The 13,668-nt window shown below is 44.0% G+C and overlaps 1 protein-coding gene across 9 annotated transcripts in view; it reads right to left on the reverse strand.

The window, feature by feature from the left end:
- The window catches only part of RPS6KA5 (ribosomal protein S6 kinase A5), a 194,090-nt gene that overhangs the window by 13,111 nt on the left and 167,311 nt on the right, over positions 1-13,668 (reverse strand). For 7 of the 9 annotated variants that reach the window (XM_047864081.1, XM_047864083.1, XM_047864082.1 and 4 more), the window contains 3 exons: positions 8,562-8,721; positions 6,594-6,757; positions 4,740-5,072 (listed from right to left, as the gene is read on the reverse strand). In XM_047864081.1, the coding sequence (XP_047720037.1) occupies positions 4,833-5,072; positions 6,594-6,757; positions 8,562-8,721 (564 nt within the window). In that variant the 3' untranslated portion in view covers positions 4,740-4,832. Of the gene's footprint in view, positions 1-4,739; positions 5,073-6,593; positions 6,758-8,561; positions 8,722-13,668 lie in introns of those variants that run through there. The other 2 variants (XM_047864086.1, XM_047864085.1) reach the window with 2 other exon arrangements.

A 13,668-nucleotide genomic window follows, 5' to 3' on the forward strand; every position in this document is an offset into this window, starting at 1 on the left:
TGCATTAAAATTAGAAAAAAATTTGTTTATTTATTTTTGAGAGACAGAGAGAGAGAGAGAGAGAGACAGACAGACAGACAGACAGACAGTGTGAGCAGGGGAGGAGCAGACAGAGAGAGAGAGAGAGAGAGAGAGAGAGAGAGTCACAGAATCCCAACCAGGCTCCAGGCTTGGAGTCATCAACACAGAGCCCAAGGCAGGGCTCGAACTCACGAACTGTGAGATCACGACCTGAGCTAAAGTCGGACACTTAACCGAGTGAATCACCCAGGTGCCCCTAAAATTTTTAAAGAATATGATCACTACCTACATGTACCCTTAGTGCTCCATTTGGACTGGTCTCTTTGGCCACGGAACGTCAATGGTCTCCATGGCAGAAAGCAGTAGAACAGTTGGAGAGGGAACAGGGAAGGAGGGGAGAAAGCAAGCAATCACATGGGCCTCCTAGCAAAAAATAACCATCTTACAAAGCCTGATAGACATGCTAAGTAAGTTCACCTACCGACCCAGTAGATACAATGATTAAAAGAGATTTATACACACGGCTACTGAAATGGCCTTTTTGTAAAGTCACCCTCTGTCCATGTTCATAGCAATTGTTTCTACCTCCGAGATGTAAAGCTGCTCATTTTCCCACAGGGCCAGTATTTCCCTTTTCCTACAGCCCTTTCATCCCCAAATGTTCCCTTCTCTGCCCCCGTCAAGGATTTCTCTGATGTTAATTACAATCCATAAACATTAGTCAACACATGGGTGTGTTAAGAAGGGGGGAGTAAAGTATCAGTGTAGGGAAACGCTCACGTGTGCGGTTGTACCTTTGGAAAGCAAGAGAAACTACAGTCGCTGCAGTCCGTGAAGACACCACAGATGGCGATGGGCGGAATGGCATTCGTCTGAGTTGTGTGACACCACTGTCCCCCTTAATCGTTCACACAGAAGAACAACAATGTTTCTCATCTTTTTATATCCCACTTACTTTCTAGGAAGACGAATTCTTATCTTTATGAAGGCTGTGGAAGAATTTACATAATTACGTGGATTACTGTAGCTTATTTTCGCCGAGTTTTCAATTCCACACCCAAGGATGCATACATAGCCCTTGAGACAGAAGTACACCTGCTATCCGTTAAAATGCCAGTCTTTCAAAATTTTTTCTAAGTATGTTCGAATGTGCTTTCCTCTTCTTCTTTTTAAAAATTCATGCGGTAAAGTTCTTAGGGATATTTTTCAAAACTTCAGTACTAAAGCGTTACCTTTACATGTAATGTGGCACCCTCTGTATTTCCCTTCTTACTCATCAGGAGAATGAGAATTATTGTACACTTAATCTCTCCTTTTACTGGTGTTTATAACTTCAGCAAATAGGCTAGCACTACAGCGCCTAAAGTAAACTGTTATGAATGATCTAAGGTCTACACAACCAGAAGGTCTTTCATGAGGGTAATTGTCACATATATTTCAACACCACAGTGCACATTTTGCGTGACCAGCCCCATAGAAAGTCAAAAATAAAACCGCCGTTAAGAATGTCATGTTCGTCAACCTTCCTGGATTTTAAACAAAGAAAACAAGAGAAACGACGATTTCCCCATCTACCTACAAGCAGGAAAACAAAGCTCTAGCATTGGGTTCATATTTAACTTACATTTCCTTGTCTTTTTTTATTTAAAAAAAACTTTTTTTTTTAACGTTTATTTATTTTTGAGACAGAGAGAGACATAGCATGAATGGGGGAGGGGCAGAGAGAGGGAGACACAGAATCTGAAGCCGGCTCCAGGCTCTGAGCTGTCAGCACAGAGCCCTATGTGGGGCTCGAACCCATAAAACCTGGTATCATGACCTGAGCCGAAGTTGGACGCTTAACTGGCTGAGCCATCCAGGTGCCCCAAACTTACGTTTTAAATGTAGCCCTTTACATAGTTTTTTTTTAAAGAAATCAGTAGCAATATAAAAAAATGAAAAAGCAGCTTTTCACAGGTAAATGAATCTGCAACTCGAACACAAACCAGCATGTTTGCAGTGAACTCAGGAGGCTTGATTTTTTGTTCCAGTGGCTCATTGACTTATTATTTTATAGAGGTTTGGAAGAATTAATGAATTTCAAAATAGCTAATTTAACTCAGTCAGCCACAGGATCTGGCATAGTAGTTAGAAGAAATGGGTCTTTTAAAATTTATTTCCTCTACTACTTTCCTTTTCTTATTCTTGACTCTCCATTAGCCATATATAGCTATAAAATATTTGAATCGGGGTCTATGATGGTATGAAATGACATGCAATAAAATCAATAAGGGAAAAAGGAAGGGGTGATTTCGCCTTATCTCCAAAATTAATATTATAAAGAGAAATTAATGTATTTATATATTGGGGGCTTTTTTGGATCTACTTCTACTCTACTCCTAATACTAAGGCAGAGTTCATATGAAGTATTTTCATATAAGATATTTCTTAGTTTACTTCTGATGTGACTAAGTGAAAGTGTTGTGAATTTTAGAATACAAGTCACTGGGCGGTGACAGTTTGCACACAGTGTAACCACTGCAAACTTAGCATCAGAGGCTGTCTTTCTGGAATTCATAAGCAGGGTGGGGATGAAGGTATTTGGCATGGGGCACCACCCCGAGTGCTTTTAGGTCTTTTCAAAAGCCCATTCTAGATTATTCAGAGACCCTCATTGCGATGGATTAGCTCTCCTTCCTTCCTCTTCTTACTCTGCCTTTTTACCCATTTCATTTTCTGCCAAGTCCTTCTGAAGAAGAGGCAATGAAAATAAATGAAAATGAAGCCCCTCAATTTCAACATCCAGGAGTCAATGACATCTTCAATCATTACACTGACCATTTTTCTGGATCGTTTTCCATTAGCAACAAAGTCCGTTTAGTTTATACTCTGCAAGTAGTATTTTCTACTAGGATGCACAGTTAAAAAAAAAAAATGAGCTGAAGAGCTAACTCAGACATTTCCAAATCTATTTAACATAACTATAGATACAAACGGACATTTTCTTGGTTATTATAATTCTGTGCCTGAGGAAATCACATTTTGTGAATTAGCTATATGGTGGTAATAATTCATGTAAGATTTCCCATCATTACCAGGAATGACTGAAAGCTAGGAGCACAAAAGTTTCATTGACTCGTGAGAATTATATAGCCATTTGGGCCGCTAAAAAGTATAAAAAGTCATTTCCAATAACCTTCACGGACAAAAATGTGAACAGAGTGATACGGTATTTTGAAAATATTTTAATATTTGCCATTTTTTGCCTGTGCTATTAATATGTACATTGATTTAGTAATAAATATACTACTATTACATAGAGTGCAATATTTTTAGTATTCGTAACTGTTTGAAATTAATGCTGCTATTATCTCAAGAAAGGAATAAATAAATATCATGCCCAAATTCCAAAACAATGCTCAAGAGATTATCACTAACAAGAATTATAAAATAAACATGTTGGGCATTATCTTTTTAAGCATGATTCTTGTAAACACAGCCAAGATCACTTTTCTCAGTCCTGACATTTCCTGTGATGGCTTTAAAAGAAAATACAACGTACAAATCCTATCTTTTTTTTTTTTTTCTTTTTGCATAGGGAACGAATTCATTGTATTTGAAAAGGAAGCAATCTTTTGGTGAAAGGTCTCCATCACATAGTACTTGCTTTCTGTAGGAATTCAGAACTTTGGAGCAACAAAAGGGCTCTGCGGAAGTTTATAAAATAGGCTCTCTGCATTTAAAATTTAACAGAAAAATTTCAAGACGAGTCAGAGTCATGATTCTCAAATAGTATGTACATAATATCCGACTCCGGGAGGGCATGCCTCGCTGCAGCACAACGCAGTACACAGATGTGAAGCACAGTGTTTCATAGAATTTTCCTTTAGATTTTCTTCGCATCGGTGCCTAAGTGGATCGTGATTATGCCCATTCCGCTTGTCGCAGACAAGGTAGAAGGGGGACGTGAGGACAAATTTAAAGCGGATGATGGAAAAACGGGCAAAAATGCAGCACATGTGCTTTAAACGGTGCACTTTATAAAATAGTTTGCTTTATCCATAGTCTTTTACAAAGTGCAGTATTACTTAAAACAGAGACGTGTACCTCAATATTCGGCAATAACCATTAAAACAACCTGCCAGGAAAGAGCAGTGCGAAATTAAAACCGTACGTAGCTTAGCATGCATGTCAGACGGGTCCCCAATACAGAGTATGGGACCTTACGTTCCTGTATCTTTTTTTTTTTTTTCTTTTACTTTTTAGAAAAGGACTCATAACAACAGGTTACCATCGTAGGCAACCATAAAACAAAGACAATAAGTTAAAACCCTCTCTCAGGAAATGAGCCAACGCCACGCATCAAATTCACTACACAATCTCTGCACTGCTCCGCGGGGGCCCATCTCTTAAAAGGCCACACGGTCCCCGAGGCAAAGCAAAAGGCATCATCATCATCACCGTACGTGTGACTCCTGCGGGCGGACGTCTGGAACACCCGAGACTCGTTTTGTAAGCAGCTCGAACCTGACCCGCCCCTAAGTAGGTTTACAGACACCCCTGCTCTTTCAGGAACAGTCCTGTTGGCGTCACGCCAGGTCACTCAACAGTAAAACGTGTGCTCTGTTCACAGTAACATTCTCCGTGCAGTGCTTTTTGGACACGGGCAACCAGTTGGGTTTGCCTGAAAGCAACTCCCTAAGAGGCAGGTTCCGCGAAGACCAACGGGGCACGTTTTTAAAAGCGCACGACGTCACCTCAGGCACAGGCTGAGGGCACGCGGGTGCGATGGGTCGTCGGTGGCGACAGTCCTGCCCTCCGCCCGCCCGCGCTCAGTCCGAGAAGTGGGAGAGGGTGTCCGGGTTGCTGCCGTCAGCGGGGTGGCCGGGCTGCAGTGTCTTCGTCGGGGTGGTCTTCCCGTGGGACTGGGAGGAGGACGAGTGGGAGCTTTCGCTCGAGCTGCTGCGCGTCTCTGTGCTGGTGCTGGTTTTCTTCATTTTCCTTCTCTTGGCCAGAGGGGCCTTATCGACATTCTGCAGGCAAAACCCCTCTCTCTTGTATTTGTTAAAGGCCTAGGGGAGAAAGAGAGGGAGCCTCTGTGAAGGCAAAGGGGCTGACGCTTTCCGGCACATCTGACTTCTAGAAGAAGACAACTTTTGGTTGGCAACCACGGCTCCAAGTTGTTTGGGGAACAAAGTCCTTAAAACCGCTACTTGCCAACCTCCTGGCAGGACGCACAAGCTCAGGGGAAGAGTCCCCAGGGCTCCGCGTAAATCAAACCAGCCAGGCTGCTCAGGAGTCCTGATTCTTCCTCAATCTTTTGACGAGGTCAGCGCTACCTCTCAGTAAAAAACACTAACCACCCCCCCCTCCAACCCCCATTACTTTTACTGGGTCCTGCGTCTGAGATTTAAATCCAACCACAGGGGTGCCTGGGTGGCTCAGGTTGTTAAGCATCGGCTTAGGTCATGATCTTATGGTTGGTGGGTCCGAGCCCCGCATGGGGCTCTGTACTGACAGTGATGAGTCTGCTTGGGATTCTCTCTCTCTCTCTCTCTCTCTCTCTCTCTCTCTCTCTCTCCCCCTCCCATGTCTGTCTCTCTCTCTCTCAAAATACATAAATAAACTTATAAGAATAAAATAAAATAAAATAAAATAGAATAGAATAAAAGAAAAGAAAATAAAAAGAATTCTGACCACAAAACCCCAATACAGAGCAGACCTGATCCATTACGGGCCCCTGCTCTCCACTTCCAAGTCGGGGTAATCTGGGTGGATCTTGGACACTTCATCTACACAGAAAGGCTCGGTGCCACATGCCTCGGCCTGGTTACTCCTCCCAGCAGCCTGTCCCTACTTTTCTTGGTCTCCAGCTTGGGTGTCACTGGGGCTACTAATGATCGCTTTGCCTCAAATACCACCAGGAAGATGGGCGACCATCTGCTACAACCTTCGCAGTCACTCCCTGCGCACCTCAATGGTATCCTCGTTCATTAATTTTTGATCCACGTCTGCCGCTGAAGAAGAAACTGTCCTTTTTCCTCTCTCAAGATGATCCCTTCAGAGGTAATTGTACTTCTCCGGAACTCACCTATTCCTTATGCGATTATCTTAAAGCATTAGCAGCTGCTTGGTACAAATGCGTGTACTCTGACGACACGTCCCCCGCAGCCTCGAGGATATGTGATGTGCCAATGGTTGTTAAGTGAATAGACTTTCACATGTGCCTTCGCTCCTAATATTTATTTATGGCTTTCAAAGAAAATGGTTCAGCTTATTTGAGAGAGAAAAATTGCAATATGAAGCCTATTGTTTTCATGATCTCCCAAAAACTTTCCACTACTCAAATGTCACACGACTGCCCCATCTCACGAGCTCATTCTAAATGTCATATGAGTGCTTGTGGGTCAGCAGTGACTCTGATGCCCCACACACTTTGTGTTAATCCATGTGTTTATATCACGAAGGGATTTATAAAAACATACCTAAACTTAAAAAAAAAACAACCGCATTATTTTCAATGCACCACTAAGGATGTGTCTCTGAGGTCATGATTCAAACCCGCCCTATGTGTGCAGAGCCCAGGGCCTTACGTGGAAGGTGGCTTTCACACAGGTTTGCACAGCAGCCCCTGAAGATCCTAGAATGTCTGGAGTCATCAGAGGATTTGAGGACAGCTGACTGCCATCTTGAAGCCATTCATTGTGTCTCAAGCCTGACATTTTAAGCCTTTTATTTGGATCGACTGTGAGAAGTCCTATGGGAATAATTGAGATATTTTTATTTTATGATTTGTTGCTTCAGACATAAATCTCAATGAGGTTCACATGACACAATGGTTTCTATAAGGCTTCAAACTCCTACTAAGGTAATTACATTTTCATATACATTTAAATCTCCTAGTAAATGCTGGGTGCTAATTGATGATAAGGCCTACAATAGCCTATGTCTGCTGTAGGCTAACTGGCTTCTTGATCAGGAGAAAATTAGCACCCAACATAAAGACGCCCACTGGCAAATGGGAAGCTCCAAGGGAACAAAGAGCACCTAGATGTACTTCATTTGTGTACAAACAATCCTTTTTTTAATGTTTATTTATTTATTTTGAGAGAGAGGGAGCGTGCACGTGTGTGCTCATGAAGGGGGGAGGGGCAAAAAGAGAGGAAGAGAGAGAATCCCAAGCAGGTTCTGCACTGTCAGCTCAGAGCCTGACGTGGGGCTCCATGGCGTGAACTGTGAGATCATGACCTGAGCCCAAATCAAGAGTCGGACGGACGCTTCACTGGCTGAGCCACCCAGGCACCCCTTGTGTGCAAACATCTTGTACAAGTCAGTAAGTGCCGTAAGGCGGGGGAGACATGGAGATGGAGACACAAAGAGGAGCTCTGAGTTGATGTACAGACAAAACCAACTAGGACAGCATCAGGCGACGAGCGCAACAGCAAAATCCCCAGGCACAGTGTGTTAGCCGCCCAAGGGAAGGGCTCTGACCAGAGAGTGGGGGCACCCCGGAAGGCTTCCAGAAGATGAGTCCTGGGGGGATGGGTACAGGTGGGCTCAACGAAGAGGGATGCCCCAGGAATTACAAAGCGCCAGAGTAAAGTCACACAGGAATCTGAGGGCCGGCACATTTGAAGAATTCAAAGGCAGAGTAAGGGTAACAGGAAGCATGGGCAGGCAGGCCCAGGTCACCAAGGACTTTGAATCTCAAATGCTCCCATATAGGAGTCTGACCTGAAGCTAACAGGGACTCTCTGAAGGACTTTTAACAGAAGAGAGGCATGAGCACGTCTGGATATGAGGAAGGTCGCTCTGCTGGTCGATAACGGACAGGTAAAGTCAGAGGAAGTGAGACAGGCTGAAAGGATGGTGTGGGATCTCAGGAGAGGAAGGATGGCAAGACCCGAGGGCGGCCGCGTGAACCGCAGGAGGTGGTGAGGAGAGACACCGAACCTGCAGCACTGAGTGGCTGCGGAAGGTAAGGAAGGTGCGGGATCTACGGTGATGTCCAGGTTTCTGTCTTGGTAATTTGGCTGCTTGGCAGTGCAAGAGGGGGATGGGAAGAGGCATATTTGGGGGGAAAGGATAGTAAAATAGTGTCAGTTCATTTTGGAGGTGTTCGATTGAGACACTGCGGACCCTGTGCATGTGGGTAAGACTACTAAGGGACAGAGTTCTGATGAGAAAAAAAATAAGGCCGGGGCGCCTGGCTGGCTCAGTCAGTTAAGTGCTGGACTTACGCCCAGGTCATGATCTCGTGGTTCGTGAGTTCTGGCCCTGAGTCCGGCTCTGTAGTGACAGCTCAGAACCTGGAGCCTGCTTCGGATTCTGGTGTCTCCCTCTTTCGCTGCCCCTCCCTGGCTCACGCTCTGTCTCTCTCTCAAAAATAAATATTTTAAAAAATTAAAAAAAAAAAAAAGGTTCAGTAGACTAACCTGGAAACCTTTTAGAACACATGTAAGCTCCATGAGTAATTAACAAATAAATATATGCACAATGAGTATGATTCCACTTTAATCACTACACATCATACAAAATGTAAAATTGCATCAGATTCTTACCTTGGATCAAATCTTTAGCTTCTTGGGATACATTCTTCCAGGCTTCTCCTTCAAAGGAGAAGTCTCCCTTTTTAATTTTCTTCATGATCTCCACTGCACTGGTACATGTCAAACTTTTGTCGTGAGATTGGAATGGGACTTGCCCTGACAACATTGTATACTATCAAGAAAAAAAGGGAACAGAACAGAATGTCTGCCAAAGTCATTGTCAAAGCCACTCCAGTAATCTCACTAGTAACTTCATCAGCAGAGTTTACCAAATACAATAACTAGCCTTACTGGGTTTAGAAGATTATGTAGACTTCTATCACTGAAGCAACAAACACATTTCAAAGCCTTGTAAATAAAGTGAGCCGGCTTATTATGATACCAAGATTTAAAGAGCAAGAAAAACAAAACAGGGATAATCCGGCTGCTTCTGAAAAAATAGTATTCGTGTTAACAGAGAATTGAGAGGGAGCAGAATGCCTCAACAGCTATTTTTTAATGCAATTGTTTTTAGTTTATGCATTTATTTTGAGAGAAAGAGAGAAAGAGAGAGAGAGAGAGAGCATAAGCGGAGGAGGGCAGAAAGAGAGGCAGAGAGAGATCCCAAGCAGGCTCCATGCTCAGTGCTGAGCCCAAAGCAGGGCTCGATCTCATGACTGTGAGATCATGACTTCATGACCCTTCACCCACTGAATCACCCAGGTACCCCAATAGCTATTTTTTTCTATTCAATTCCACACATCCTTTCCCTAGGACATTTTTTCTTTCTTTCTTTCTTTCTTTCTTTCTTTCTTTCTTTCTCTTTCTTTCTTTCTTTTCTTTATTTCTTTCTTTCTTTCCTTTCTCTTTCTTTCTTTCTTTCTTTCTTTCTTTCTTTCTTTCTTTCTCTTTCTTTTCTTTCTTTCTTCAACTTTAATGTTTTTATTTATTTTTGAGAGAGAGAGAGAGACAGAGAGAGAGAGAGAGAGAGAGAGAGAGAGAGACAGAGTGTCAACGGGGGAGGGGCAGAGACAGAGGGGAAACACAGAATCTGAAGCAGGCTCCAGGCTCTGAGCTGTCAGCACAGAACTCAACGAGGGGCTCAAACTCATGCTGTGAGATCATGACCTGAGCCAAAGTCAGATGCTTAACTTACTGAGCCACCCAGGTGCCCCGGAAGATCCTTGTTCTAAGGAGGGAAATGCTAGGACACCTGAAGAACAATGCCAGAACAATCTAAGAAAACCAGAAACCTCCCTAAATCTTCTTTCCTTCATCCTTCCTGCACACCGGCAACATTCACACAGCCGACATCTTTTCCCGAAGTTTCCCTCTTCAGACTCCTACACTGGCTTCCCGACATTCACCGGGCACCTTTCAAGCTCCGGCCTCGTCTTCCCTCCTGGGCTCAGCCTCTGCAGTAGCCGTATTCCCACCCCCTATTCTGCACCAACAGTTCCTAGGCCTCCTGGACCGCGCACAAGCTACTCGGTCCCCTCAGAAGGCCATTTTCTTTCCTGAGCTGGCAGAGGCCCACCCACCCTTCGGTGTAACTTTCCAGGATGTGTAACGAGGGCCTCCGCCATCTGTCATAGTTACTCCCGAGAGAAGATAGGCGGTAGGAGGGGAAAATGAGCTTTAGCGTCAGACAGACCTGGTTTCCAACAACTGCTTTTTTACTTACTAGCTTCTGTTTTCTAGCTTTTTAGTTTACTAGCTTGGGTATGTTAGTTAACCTCTCTTAGACTTTTTCTTCATCTACATAACAAATGTAACAGGATCACACAACCCATTGCACGTGGTAACAGCGGGAGCCTGCTCACTAATATACCAGGCTTCACTCCGTTCTTCCTCCTCTTTCTCTGGCTGGAAGGCAGCAGGGACCCCATTTTCTCAATGGAAGGTGGGGAATCAGAACAGTGAGTCAGGCGACTTTACAGCCCCTTCCTAAAGGTCTGCTTTCTAGATCACTGGAGGCTCCAACACTTCAGCATGGGTTCCCCAGAGAGCAGAGTCTAAAGCAGAAGTGAAGACACAATTACATTCCTGAGCGGGAAGAACTGAGAACAGGGAACAGTGTACACACCAAAGGAACTGCAGGGATCAGCTGCCATGCTGAATGTGGTACAAGTCAATATGGTGCTGGCATCGATAAGCGCCTATTGATCTGGTTGGTCAACAGATTGTTCTTGATCTCTATCAATAGGAAGGATCAAAGCAGTAGGTCTTCACATACCAAGGATAGCTTTCACTGTCTTGCCCAAGAGCTGTGTGACCTCTCCTGCTCTGTTATAATATAGTCTGTTAGGACCTTGATCATCTCGACATTCTCAAGAATCCCATGCTGGCTCTCTATACTGATGTCTTCATTAAGTGAGACCTGGTGAGCAGGAACTAGCAGGTATCCCAAATGCCTTATAAGCACACGAATGTCAGAGGGACGGAGATGAACTCCATAAACGTTCAGGGGACTATCACATTGGTAAAGACTTTAGAGCTCCAATGGTTAGGGGCATAGAGACATTTCCCGTGAAAGATAAATTGCTTGTCCCACTAAGAAAAAGGTGCAGGACTCAGTGGGCTTCCTTGGATTTTGGCGACAGCGTACATTGCACTTGAGAATCCTGCTCCAATCCATTTATCAAGTGACCTGGAAGGCTACCAGTTCCAAGTGGGGCCCAGAGGCAAGAGGGCTCTGCGGCAGGTCCTAGCTGAAACACAAGCCGTCCTGCTACCTAGGCCATAGGATTTGGTTGACTCGATTGTGTTAGAGGTATCTGCGAAAGGGAAGAATGCTGTGTGGGGTCTCTGGCAACTGCAACAGAGGAGTTGTAGAGCAGACCTGAAGGATTCTGTGTGGGGTCATGCCTTCCACGGCAGAGAACTACTCTCTGAAAAGCATCTCCTGGACGCTACTGGTTCCTAGTAGAGTATGAATGCCTATAGAAGGGATACCAAAAGCAGTGCATCTTATACTATGATCAGCACTGATTCACAAAGCCCGAGCAGCGATCCAATGTACTATGGACACAGCACACGTAGAATCAATCCTAGGAAGTCCAGAAGGCATGAGCAAGTTACGTTCACAGGTGCGTGCCACCGATCTCTGTTGCACCAGCACTTCTTCCTCAGCTCAAGCCAATGGCCTCATTGAGGAGGGGTTCTCTAGGACTTCCTTCCTCTATGGAGGAAGAAAGGAAATTGAGACTGCTCGATAGGTGGCCTGCTAGAGCGTGAAAAACTCAGTGAAGGCAGCTGCTCAGGACAGTACCCCGTGGGGTTGGGGCTCTGTCCCTGAGGATTGTGTTGAACCACTGGCTGATCCATTGGTGCTGGATCCCCCATATCTGATTCTGTGAGTGGAGGATTATGTTTTAAATGGAATTAGCTGTCACCCCACAGGTATGTTAAATGTACCCGTGGGGTAGCATACGATCCTAGCCCATGTAAATACTGTGTGTTATGGACTGAATGTTTGTCTGCCTCCAGAATTAATACGTTGAAGACCCAACCCCCAACGCGCCTGTATTTAGAGACAGGGCCTTTATGGAGGTAATTAAAGTTAAATGAGGTCATATGGGCGGGGTCCTGATCCAATAGGAGCAGTGTCCTTATAAAAAGAAACACCAGAGAGCTTGCTCATGCTCTCTCTCTAAGCATACACACTGAGGAGAGGCCATGTGAGGATACAGAGAGCAGGTGGCTGTTTACGACTCAAGGACAAAATCCTCACCAGACCCCAGCACTGCTGGCATCTTGGTATTGGAATTCCCAGCATCCACTCTGTGAGAAAATATATTTCTGTTGCTTAAACCACCTAATCAGTGGTATTTTGTTATGGCAGCACCAAGCTAAGACACCGTGTAAGCTCTATTTTAATTAAAGTCCCGTACGTTTGTTTAAAAATTTTTTTTAATATTTATTTTTGAGAGAGATTGTGTGTGTGTGTGTGTGTGTGTGTGTGTGTGAACAGGGGAGGGGCAGAGAGAGAGGGAGACACAGAATCCAGGCTCCAGGCTCTGAGCTGTCAGCACAGAGCCCGACGTGGGGCTCGAGCCCACAAACCACGAGATCATGACCTGAGTCGACGTCAGATGCTTAACTGACAGAGCCACCCAGGCACCCCAAAGTCCTGTAGGTTTCTGACAGGGATTGCATATCTATGAGGTAGACGGGGGTTGTAATCATGCCATATGATACTACATGATGCAGCTTCCTGGAGTATTTGTTTTACTCAATGGGGGTAATATAAATTATTTTCAAACTATAATAGCTACATTCATGTTTATTAGATACAACATACAAAAAGGCCATAGATTTCCTTTCTTTTTTTTAAAGATTTTATTTTGTTATTTTTTTAAAGATGTTATTTTTACGTAATCTCTACACCCAGTGGGGCTCAAACCCACAATCCCGAGATTAAGAGTCACATGCTCTTCTGACTGAGCCAGCCAGGCACCCCAAGGGCCACAGATTTCTAAGGCAAATCAGGAGACTCCAAATAAACTTTGTGCTTGTTGTGGAATAACTGAGGCTTTGTATCTAGATCCTCTGAAGATATGCATTCATTCATGTAGAAAAGTTCACAAAGCACTCTGGGTTGTTGTTTTTTTTTTTTCACAGTTTAAGGTGTATACTAACATTCTGCATACGTATTTCATTGTGTATCTCTAAACGGCAAAGATCTTTTAAAAACCACAACACCACTATTATCACATCTAAAAAAAATTAGCAGTAATTCCTTTATATCATTCAGTACCCAATCAATATCCAAATTTCTCCATCTGTGTTATATACGTCGTATGTATCTATTATAATTATATCTGGATGACTTAGAGTTTGAACCTAATAAATAGCATTACAATTAGAATTTGCTTGAATCAGAATTGAAGTAAGTGCAAAGACTGTTTTCTAAGTGTCTTTTAATCTGTAGGGTCTCAGGCTCTTTTCTTTTTTCTGGGAGAAACTGGGTTGTTTGTCCTGTAGAACGGCCCATAGTTTGGATATTGTGACCGTACTTCTGTGGCATCATGTAAGCTGTTCTTTGCCCCTTGCTTGTCTTAGAAACTTGACAAGCAGATCTAGAGAGAAGCATGGCTTCCATCCGTGCTGTGACACACAGCTATTTCCATAGATGTGG

Source organism: Prionailurus viverrinus, chromosome B3 (assembly GCF_022837055.1).
Source record: "Prionailurus viverrinus isolate Anna chromosome B3, UM_Priviv_1.0, whole genome shotgun sequence".
Taxonomy (NCBI): Eukaryota; Metazoa; Chordata; class Mammalia; order Carnivora; family Felidae; genus Prionailurus; species Prionailurus viverrinus.